Source organism: Strongylocentrotus purpuratus, unplaced genomic scaffold (assembly GCF_000002235.5).
Source record: "Strongylocentrotus purpuratus isolate Spur 01 unplaced genomic scaffold, Spur_5.0 spur5_scaffold_2, whole genome shotgun sequence".
Classification (NCBI taxonomy): Eukaryota; Metazoa; Echinodermata; class Echinoidea; order Camarodonta; family Strongylocentrotidae; genus Strongylocentrotus; species Strongylocentrotus purpuratus.
In genome coordinates, this window is record NW_022145605.1 from 9730925 (window position 1) to 9742455 (window position 11531).

Genomic DNA, 11531 nt, shown 5'->3' on the forward strand with positions numbered 1-11531 from the left:
GTTCACGTTTGTGCGTGCGCGTGTGACGTGAAGTGAAATTAAACTTTTAAAAAATACGTTAGCGTCCTTCAATTCACGGTTGTTTCATCGCAAAGCATGCCGGGACATAGTTCTAGTACATTTTTACCTTCGCCGTGCATGATCAGCTGTCCCGTTGCAAACAACGGGATTCTTATCGAAGCAACATAATCCGCTATTCTGCAGTGATTTTCTCCTGGGCCCGTTTCATAAAACTTTTTATCTACAACAAATGCAAAATTTCTATGACAAATTTGCTCTCAGCCAATCAGATGTCTTGATTTCAGTAGCTTATAACAGTAGCTTGTAACTTGTTATTGATATCAAGTTTTATGAAACAGGGTCATTTGTACGGTAATTAGAAACCAAAGTTTGTGTCTTTTTCCGTAGAGATCAGTGGAAGGCACGTATTACATTTACAGGTGATATCGATAACGAATAATAAGACAATGACCAATGGTGGAACGACATCGCTTTGAAATTCCTTTTTGTAGAATTGATGTTGTTGTTGTTGTAGGTAATAGTTTAATGGCGTTCATTCAGTATTGAATATATACGCCATATCTTGAATTTTGTAAGGAAAATCAGTTATAAATAAGAAAACTGAGGATAAATATTTGTAATGATATGATTAATTAATCAGTAACGCAATTTATTAGGAGTCTCTGGATGGTTTGCAACTTCGTGTTTCTGCTTTTTGAAAAGTTTAATCTGGTCAGCCCGGTTTCGATGGCATAGATAACTAGCTAGCTTTGCCCGATTTAAAACAGGCGGCTACTCGGCGTGCGTGCGCAGTGATCTTTTAGAATTGATACAAAATTTGTTTCAACCCTTACAAAAAAGTTCTATAGAATTCTATAAAAAAAAAATCTATAGAATTTCTATAGACCTATGCAATTCTATAGAAATGTTTTTATAGAGATTCTATAGAAAAGTGGGCCACTTTTCTATACAAATTCTATAGAAATCTAAAACGGACCTCTATAAAACATTCTATAGAATGGCCTATAGAAATTCTATAGAATTTGTTTTATAGAAATTTTATAGAATTTGTTTTATAGAATTCTATAGAATTTTTTGTAAAGAATTCTATAGACCATTTTATTCTATAGCAATTCTATAGAAATGTTTTAGAAAAAGGTCTATAGAGATTCTATAGAAAAGTGGGCCACTTCAAAAATTCCATAGAAATCTATAACGGACCTCTATAGAATCTCTATAAAACATTCTATAGAATGGCCTATAGAAATTCTATAGTAAGGATATATTGACTGCTTTGAGAGGCATAGTGGTTTCTATAGGGTCAAGGGAAACTCACAACCTGCTATGACCCCAAGGCGCTTGCGCCGCGGGGTCATAGCAGGTTGTGAGTTTCCCGAGACCCTATAGAAACCACTATGCCTCGAATATTGCAGTCAATATATATTTTATATACCGAAAAAAGGGAAAATGTTGACTCACCCATTTAGGTTTCCATCTCTTTGAAGTCATGAATATTAACACCAACAATAACTTGTGTACAGTATGAAATCCAACAAGCTGTGCTCCAGTAGAACAGGGAATACCAAACACGTTTACACGAACAGTAACTTTTGTACAGGATGATATCACCAACAAGCTGTGCTCCAGTAGAACAGTAGAACATGAACAGTAACTTTATAAATTCACAAATTCGCAACATATTTACACAGACTGGAAACAAAAAACCCCAGTATTTTGCGATCGAGACTAGTACACAAAATGGCGATCGGTCGTCTGCGCTGCGTGGATTGGTAGATTCGTCGCCTGAATGCAGCGACCAAAATCGAATTGCACTCAAACACCGTTAACGGTATTGCGCATCGGTCATCGCACAAAAGAAACTTTATACGGTAACACGTAAACCAAAATGGGGATCGCAGCAAAATGACGTCACGTTTCACAGCCATGGAAAAAGTGCTATGAAAAATGGATATAAACCGGTAGAGCCGGGAAAAATGACTATGAATTTCAATTAGCGGGCATGGTTAAGAACATGACTGCATTTTCAACCAATCAGAAGACAGGATTAGTAAAGAATCTTAAAATGAGGTATATAAAAATTTTTATAGAATTTTATAGAAGTTTTTTTTTGTAACTAAATTCTATAGAAGTTTTTTTTGTAACTAAATTCTATAGACCTTTTTTTTTTAGACCAGCAATCAATTGATAACTAATAATCAATATTGCATGACATCAGGCCACCGACTAAACCATATTTATATGTACTCCTGCAATTGCTCCATCCGACAAAGATCATTTGAAGCAAAATACAGTTGAGTATATATTGTTAATTAAATAGTGCGGAGATCTTACATACATATATACAAAATTATACGTTTGTTTTTACTGGTAAATTAAATATATATATTAATATATCTATTTTACGTCTTAAGTTACATGTTTAAAAAAATCGGACATATATATATTATATTTGTCAATAATTGACTAAGAAAATATAAATCACAAAATTGATGTTAATTGTCACATTTGAAAACTGATTTCTATAGACATCCTTAAAACTTCTCATTTTAGTGAATTAACTTTTTTATAGAAATTCAAATCTATAGAAAACTTATTCTATTGAATTCTATAGAGGAAACTGATTTCTACCCAGGACCAAAATCCAATTGAAACCAGTTGAAATCTCCAACTGGTTTCAATTGGTTTCAACTGGTTTCAATTGGTTTCAACTGGTTTCAATTGGTTTCAATTGGTTTCAATTGGAATAGAAAATTTCCAGTTGAAACCAATTGCCCAACTGGAATATATTGTTATGCATGGGTACTCATTTCCAGTTCAAATCAATAAGACGTGCAACCAGAACCAGTAAGATAATTTTTCCAGTTACTCAATTGGTTCCAGTTGAGTCATTTCCAGTTACACAACTGGTTCCAGTTAGAAGTTCAACTGGAAACAGTAAGATGATTTTCCTGTTACTCAATTGGTTCCAGTTAGAATTCATTTCCAGTTACCCAACTAGTTCCAGTTAGCATTCATTTCCAGTTATAAGTCATTTCCAGTTACCCAACTGGTTCCAGTTAGAATTCATTTCCAGTTGGCCAACTGGTTCCAGTTAGAATTCATTTCCAGTTAGAAGTCATTTCCAGTTACCCAACTGGTTCCTAAATAAGATCTGGCTATTTGTGTCAGTCGATATCAGTAGACTTCAACAATGATCACGGTCTGTAAACAAATAAGATAAAAAAATATACCATCAAACTATAACATAATCCTCTATCTCCCCCAAGTCTTTGGTGCAAAAAGAAACGAAAGGCTAACGGTTCGACAAAGACTTAAAATACGACCCAATGATCAACGACAAGTAAAATGTAAGAACAAGAAACGTGAACGCGGACCAGGCTAAAACGAAACCTAACGGATGACGGAATGTCATCAAAAACTAGCAAAACAAGAAATGCAATAGCCAAATAGCAGTTAAAGAATTAAAGACATAAAGCAAACTGTTCGAGTGTCAATGTCACATGTCATAGTCTGAGTGCAAGACAGGTTTGGCTGGGCAACGAGTAGATCGCCTAGGAGGAGCACTGGCCCGGCCGACGGGTGTGAGTGACGGCAACTGCGTGTCGACAGAAGGGACAGGAACAACCAGAGATGGGCGAAGAGAACGACGGGGCGGGCCATTGGACGTCCCAGAAGCGGCAGGGGTCGTAGGAGCTGCCCGGGCAGCGGGCATGACAGGTCTCGGCTGGCTGGTGGCAGGGGAGTCAGCGCATGCCAGTGGTGGCACCATGGGTAGGGCTGTTTCAGGGCCTGAAGCGGGATCCCCAGGCTGTTCAGTAGGACGTGGCAGGGCCCCTACGTCTGGCCGCAGGACGGGCTGTCGAGTCCTCGGACGAGTTGTGCCAAAGTCACCGTCCATCACCAAAGGAGGGGGGCGTGGGTACACTGGAACATACTGTCTCAGGAACTTCCTGTTCCGTAGTGTAACTCTCCCGGAGCCGTCGACGCGGATCACGTATTGGTCGAACTGGCGAACCTCGACCACGATCCCAGTCTTGTCCCATTTAAGGGGGTGTGGTCCCATCTGGTTCTGTACACGAACATGGTCACCAACTGTAAGGGGCGGAAGCCGCTTGGTGTGCTCTGACTAGCGTTCAGCACTTCTCATGTGGCGATTGCGAAGTGCATCTTCCCGATCCGCAAAGGTCTCACGCCAAGTGCGGTGAGGCTCGTATTTGCCAGGTGCCACCGGAATAAAGTCCCGAATAGGATGGCCGAATACGCACATGGCGGGAGAGAGCTTGGTGTCCCTGTCAGGCGTGTTCCTGTACTGAAGCATCGCACGTTGGAATACGTCAGTGTCGAGGGCACCGGTAGGGCTGGTGTTGTCCAGGAGAAGTCGCTTGATGGTCTTTACACCCACTTCAGCACGACAGTTGCTATGGGGGTATGCCACGGAGGAAAGGCGATGATGGATACCCCAGTCTTGGAGGAACCGACGTGTGGCTGCTGCCGTAAATTCGGGGCCACCATCTGAGGCCAGCTCGTCAGGGATGCCGAATGTGACAAAGATGCGTCGTAGGCAAGCGGTGAGGCCATCTGCGCCGTGGGTAGATCTCTCAACTATTCGCCAGTTGGAGTATCGGTCGACGACAACCAAGTAATTGCAGCCTTTGTAATGGAAGAAGTCAGCACAAATACATTGAAATGGGTAGGCCGGGGAAGTCAGCGGAGCTGGCGGCGAACTAGGGTTGGACGGCGCAATCCGATTGCAGTGGTCGCATGATCGCATCTAGTACGGAGGGTGGAGATGGCAGGGGTGATGCCGGGCCAGAAGACAGATGCCTCTGCCCTGGCGGTCATGGAGGTGACCCCTTAGTGGGCAGCATGGAGGTGGGTCAGCACTTCCTCCCTGAGAGAAGGGGGGATAACGATGCGGTCCTTGTAAAGCACAACTCCATCAACTGTATAAAGATCGTCCCGAAACTGAAAGTAGGCACGGAGGGGACTCGGGAGTTCATGGCGGAAGGCTGGTAGACCGGACTCAACTAAGCCAACAAGGGAGTGCATGTCCTCGTCGCTGGCTGTGGCAGTACGCACCCTGTCCCACGTGACAGATTTGAGGTGCAGGGAGTCCAGGGAGGACACAGAAGACGAGAAGGTTCCTGCTTCGATGGCGTCGGCACCCGTGTCAGCGCGAAAGCCAGCCATGAGTGTCAGGGGTTCTGTCAAGTTGATTGGGGGAGGACCAATGGTCGCGACATCGTCAGGCAGGTGTAACTTCTGAGGTGCACCAGTCGGGTGACGTGAGAGGCAGTCCGTTGCACGGTGTCGGACACCTGGGACATGGACGATCCGGAACCTGTATCGCAGGGTTTTCTCTTTCAAGTTCCTCAGACGAGGGTTGGGGATGTCTGCTAGGGAGCGGTCAGTGAGGATCTTCAGAAGGGGCTTGTGGTCGACAGCAAGGATGAGGTCCTCACATCCAAGTACGAAGTATCTGGCCTTGTCTAGGGCATCAGCCACGGCGAGGGCCTCACCTTCGATCGGAGCATAGCGAGATTCAGCGGCGTGCGTGAACCTGCTGCCTACAAGCGTGATTTGCCATCCAGTGGGACAACAAAATGGCAAGTGGGCTTGCTCGGGTCAAAGATCTAATTCACACCTTCCTCGATTTCATTGGCGATAATGGCTTTGGATTCATCAAAGGCACTTTGGAGGGCCTCGTCCCACGTAAAGGTTGTGGTAGGCTTCAGGAGCTGGCGGAACGGCAGCATCTTTGCAGTCATGCTGAAGGCATAGGACACTTGATTGACAAGCCCAAACCAAGAGCGCACATCGGTGATGTTCTTCGGTGTAGGGAAGTCCAGGATGGCCTGTAAGTATTTCTTGCATGGACGGACACTGTCGGGGGTGATCTCGAATCCAGCAAACTCAACAACATCTGCGCCCAGCACGAACTTGTCAGGGTTGAGGGTTACGCCATTCCGACCGCAGACATCCAGCCACTCGACAGCTTGGAAGTAGCTATCCGCCAATGTATCCGCCCACAACAGAGCGTCATCCACACATTTGGTTTTGTTGTGAATGTCCGACACGATCTCATCATAACATCTGGTATATCCATCACCGGAGGCAATGTATCCTTGAGGGGCCGTCTTGTAGCGGTATCTGCCCCAGGGGGTAATGAAGGTGGTCAGGTGACGGTCCTCTCTGCAGAGTGGCACGCTATGGTAACCATTCCATGCATCAAAGACAGTTTTCTTCTTCTTGTGTGGGACCGAACGAGCCTGGTGGAATGGTGATGATGTGTGGTGTGTCTCGCGTGTGGCGTGGGCGTTGAGCGCCTGGAAATCGACAGTTCGTCTCGGTGTGCCATTCTTCTTTGCGCAAATTACCATCCGATGACACCAGGTAACAGGCTCGCCAATGGGGACCGGTTCGAGCACACCCAACTGCACGTCATGATCCAATCCTGCTTTCACAGCATCCCGCCAGTGGAGTGGAACAGGTACTGGTGTGATGCGCAACTGGCTCAGCATCGGGGTCGACCATCAGTTTCAAGGGTGGGCTGGCCATGAGGGTCAAGACTTGGTGTTCACAAGTGTTGAATGTGCTTGATTGGTAGTACTCCAGGAGGTGCTGTTGTAGCTTCATACGGTTGTCATCAGTGGCAGGGAATGGCAGCTTTGTTGGTGGTGGGGGAGGCAGTTGACGCCTGGGGCAGTCACAAGGTCCCCCAGAATCATCTTGGAGGGCTGCTTGTGTTTCTACCTGGTGTGCCGGTTGAGTCGTACCCAATGTAGGGAAGGTATCAGGGATGATCCCTAGGGCGATGCATGCCTCCTTGCTGAGGAACAGTTTTTCAGAGCTGTCAGTGACGTACGTCATCTGTCGAGTTTCAATGACCTGTCCTCGGTCGCCTCTGCCAGAGAAACGGATGATGGCGGCCCCAAGGATCCGGATTCCGCCTTTAGTAGCTGTGCGCATCTTCATGTCGACCGGTAGGAGATCCGATTGACGTAACCCAAGGCGTCGGATGACCTTGATTCCAGCCAGACAGCTTTGGCACCCTGTGTCTGCCATAGCAGGAACCGAGCAAGACACTGTAGGGGTAGATAGGTTTAAACCAAAGGCAGTGCAGTCATCAGGCACGATCCTGAGGGTCACGCCAATGAAAGGCTGGGGCGATGACCGTCTCTTCAGCCACGTATTGGTGAGATTGTCATAGACGTGGTGGTCCAGGGGGATGGCTGATCCATGATGGGGCGTGTCTGTAGTGTGGCAAGAGCAGAGGGCATCAAAGATAGCCCCTTCGGTATCATTTGGGGCACCAGGCGATGAGCGTTTAGGTTTGTCCTTGCTGCGGCACATGCCCTCAATGTGATGCGGCCTATCACAATGTGTGCATTTGTGGCCATATGCTGGGCACCGAGTTTGTCGGACGCTGGCCGGGGCACTCTTTCCGTGCCCTCTCCTGCCGCAGTAACCACAAAGGTCCTGTTTCTCCTTAATGGTTGTCACCTTGGCTTTCCTGTAGGTGCTGCTAGCCGCGTCCACTGAGGAGTGAGAGTCCAGGAGAGAGGAGGCAGATCGTTTGCCGGCTTCTTTGGCTTCAACGAACTGGAACACCTCTTCCAGCATCATGTCCTGATTCTTGTTGCCAAGGAGGTCAAGCTGGATTTCGGGGTCACTGATGCCCCGAGTGAAGACGTCCCGCATGATGGCGTCAGTGTAGTTGACGTTGGCGTCACAGCCGGGGCACTTGATGAGGAACTTGCAGATGTCTGCCTGGCCATGTAGGCGGGCCCCGTAACTGCGTACTGTTTCATCTCGGTCCTGGCGCATGTTATGGGCCACCATAGAGTTCTCTTCACGGACTGCCAGCTTTTTGATGGCTGTCGGTACATCGTCCACGGGCTTGCCGGTCAGACTCCCACCAGCTGATCTTGTGAGGTCTCTACGTAGGGGTTCGTCGCAGCATTCGAGCAGCTGGATAACCTTGTCCCTGCCGGTGACCTTCGTGGCCGCGACATAATCAGTCCATCGAGACAAGAAGTACGCCCATTCTTCACTTGAGCAAGCCGCAGCTACTGTAGGACGTTTAACCTTCTCCACTTTGGCGGCAGGTCCAGCGGTGTGGAAAGCGCTGTGGGCAGTGATTAAGGCAGCTACGATGGCAGTCTCAAGGTCCGGGGTAGTGTAGTCACACCCAGGGATGGGGCAAGCGACGACAGGCATGGTTGATAGTCACCGTGATCATAAATAAGATCTGGCTATTTGTGTCAGTCGATATCAGTAGACTTCAACAATGATCACGGTCTGTAAACAAATAAGATTAAAGAAGATACCCTTAATTAACATCAAACTATAACATAATCCTCTAGTTCCAGTTAGAAGTCATTTTCAGTTACCCAACTGGTTCCAGTTAGAATTCATTTCCAGTTACCCAACTGGTTCAAGTTAGCATTCATTTCCAGTTAGAAGTCATTTCCAGTTACCCAACTGGTTCCAGTTAGAATTCATTTCCAGTTACCCAACTGGTTCTAGTTATAGCATTCATTTCCAGTTACCCAACTGGTTCCAGTTAGAATTCATTTCCAGTTACCCAATTGGTTCCAATTGGAAATATTTCCAGTTACCCAACTGGATCCAATTGAAACCAGTTAATTTGCATATTATCTGCTTGTGTGCAGATCAACGTTTTATGTAATTTATTTTGATTTACAATGTATTTATTAATTAACTTTCATTTGCAAGTAATGCATTTGTTTTAGATAAATATAAAGATTAATTAGCAATGATAAGCATGTTCATTAATTAGTAACATATTTTTGTAATTACACAGATTAAAAGTAAAACACTAGTGAAACACTAGTAAAACACTAACCATGTACAAAATACATCAAATACAATAATGGCAATACCTTACTTGTTAAGTATAATATATGGTCTGCATATTATAATGCCCTTTACATTGTACTTAATGTAGACACATATAACAATGCTTCTGTGTTGACATGAGCAATAATTAGTGCAAGAGCTAATTAACTTATAACTAATTAAGTTTATGCCAACTGTAAGTTTCAATTGGATCCAATTGAAACCAGTTGAAACCAATTGAAACCAGTTGAAACCAATTGAAACCAGTTGAAGCCAACTTGTTTCAATAGGGAAATTGGAACAACTGGTTCCAGTTGAAACCAATTAGGCAACTGGAACCAGTTGGCAATTGGTTTCAACTGGTTTCAATTGGAACCAGTTGGCAATTGGTTTCAACTGGTTTCAATTGGAACCAGTTGGCAACTGGTTTCAATTGGAACCAGTTGTTCCAATTTCCCTATTGAAACCAGTTGGCAACTGGTTTCAATTGGTTTTGCTCCAATTGGTTTCAACTGGATTTTGGTCCTGGGTATAGACAACCTAAACAATTCTATAGAGAATTAACTTTTCTATAGAAATTTAAATCTATAGAAAACTTATTCTATAGAATTCTATAGAGGAAACTGATTTCTATAGACAACCTTAAAAATTCTATAGAGAATTAACTTTTCTATAGAAATTTAAAACTTATTCTATAGAATTCTATAGAGGAAACCGCTTTCTATAGCGAATCCTTAAAAGTTCTATAGAGAATCTGGAATGTTATAGAGTTCTATAGAACTCTATAAAGCGTTCTATAGAATTCTATACAACTTTTTTGTAAGGGAAATGCCACCTGCAGCTGCAAATATTTCTGTGGGGATATTTTTTTCTGCAAGAAATATGGAAATCACAAATTAAAATATATAGATCTAAATCTTGAATTTAATTAGCTATACCCCTCTCGAATAATTTATTTATCTGCTAGCTCTTCCTGTTATACTTTAGGTAAACTTGAAATTTAAAAAGACGAGAAAAGACGAGGCCGGAGCATCACAAAATGTGAAATGATGATCGGGGCCCTGCTTATTAAGGGTAGTCCTCCATTTTTATATCTATATTATTATTTTATACAATGTGTCAATACTATGTTATATTTGTTCTTTTTTTTTAAAGATGGAAAAAAATGAATTGAAGTGACAGGTGCATTTGTCAGAGACAAACAAGTAGGCCCTGAATGTGTTTCCTCCATAACTACTTTCTACAGCTAGAAGCATGGTCAAAGGATAGCATAATGCATAACTGGATTAAATTGACATTACAGTGAATTCTCTCACTTTCTCTCCTCTACTCTTTCACTTCCCACACTGCCCCCCCCCCTTTTTTTGTTCGCTACTTTCATAATCCTCTGATCTCCTTTTTCTTTCTCTTTCAACTTCACCTCACTCTTTGACTTTCTTTTTCTATTTCTCTCTTTTCACTCTCTCTTTCACAGCCTATCTTTTTTCTCCCACTTAATTTGCTTCCTCCCTCTCTCTTATCAGTCATTCCCACAATATCATTGCATTTATTATATTTCTTTTGTAGAAAGAGTTGCATGCATTAGTGCATGTTAATGCTTTGAATACTAAGCTAAGGAGAACTTGGGCAGAAGTCTACTTTGAAATGCATCCTATACCACATATCTTACATACTGGTATCTCATCATATTAGAATGGTTACTGGTAATTATTTTTTTATCTATTCATATAGAAAAACAATGATATTTCAAAATATATGTGGAATCTGCCTGCCAAGAAATCATGAGGAAAAAAAACACACCTTTGAATGGTACTTTAACAGGATTTGAAAATAAGGAGGTATGTGCAAACCCTTAAATTATGGCAGTCGTCCACGAAAAAAAAAAAAGAAGAGAAAATGCCCCTTCTTCACCCCCTTTCCTCCGCCCCCTAGAACCATCACTGCAGACTCTACACATAATTGCAAAGAATACTGAGGCCATCTGCAGCACTTTTGAAGACATTTATTTCACATAGCATCAGCTACTGTTCATTTTATGAGATGAATATACTCAAACTTTTTGTTTACAGACCTCAAAGAATGTAAGACAAAAATATGAATTAGATTCCTTGATCAGGATAAATGATCTCTAGTACCGATAAAAACATTTCTATTTTCTACACTTAATTTTTGTAAATTCCATTGTAATTGATAATGCTTGCAAATGGTAATGATACATGGGGGGGGGGAAGTTTTAAGGAGGGTAGAACATACTCCCCCCCCCCCAATAAAAGGAATTTTCCTCAAAGATTTTGGAAAAAGGTGAGAAAAACTTAGTCTTTATTTAATCAAGATTTTGACACGTGCCTTCCAAATTTACGATAAGAGGGCATTCTGCCTAAAATCATTAAAATTATGAACCAAAGATCTCATATCGATATCTTCCTTTAGTCATTCTAGATTTTTCATACACTGATATTTATCAACTGCAAAATAGGGTCCATTTTCCTTTTCTCCTCTTGAAATACATGTTATTCACAAATAAGAATAAAGATCTTTTACCAGTAACTGGTTCCACAGAACACATAGACAATTGCAGTACAAAAACCATACACGAACAAGCATAACATTAAGATAGCATGAGAGAATAAATTAGAATATAAAATTCC

At 43.0% G+C, this 11531-nt stretch overlaps 1 protein-coding gene across 1 annotated transcript; it reads right to left on the reverse strand.

Moving 5' to 3' along the window:
* Positions 1-4147: 4147 nt before the first annotated feature.
* Positions 4148-4863, reverse strand: LOC105442062. Its single transcript, XM_030990998.1, has 2 exons — positions 4800-4863; positions 4148-4671 (listed from the first exon to the last, which is right to left on the reverse strand). Exons 1-2 carry the CDS (start codon positions 4861-4863, stop codon positions 4148-4150), a joined length of 588 nt encoding a protein of 195 aa, XP_030846858.1.
* Positions 4864-11531: the final 6668 nt, after the last annotated feature.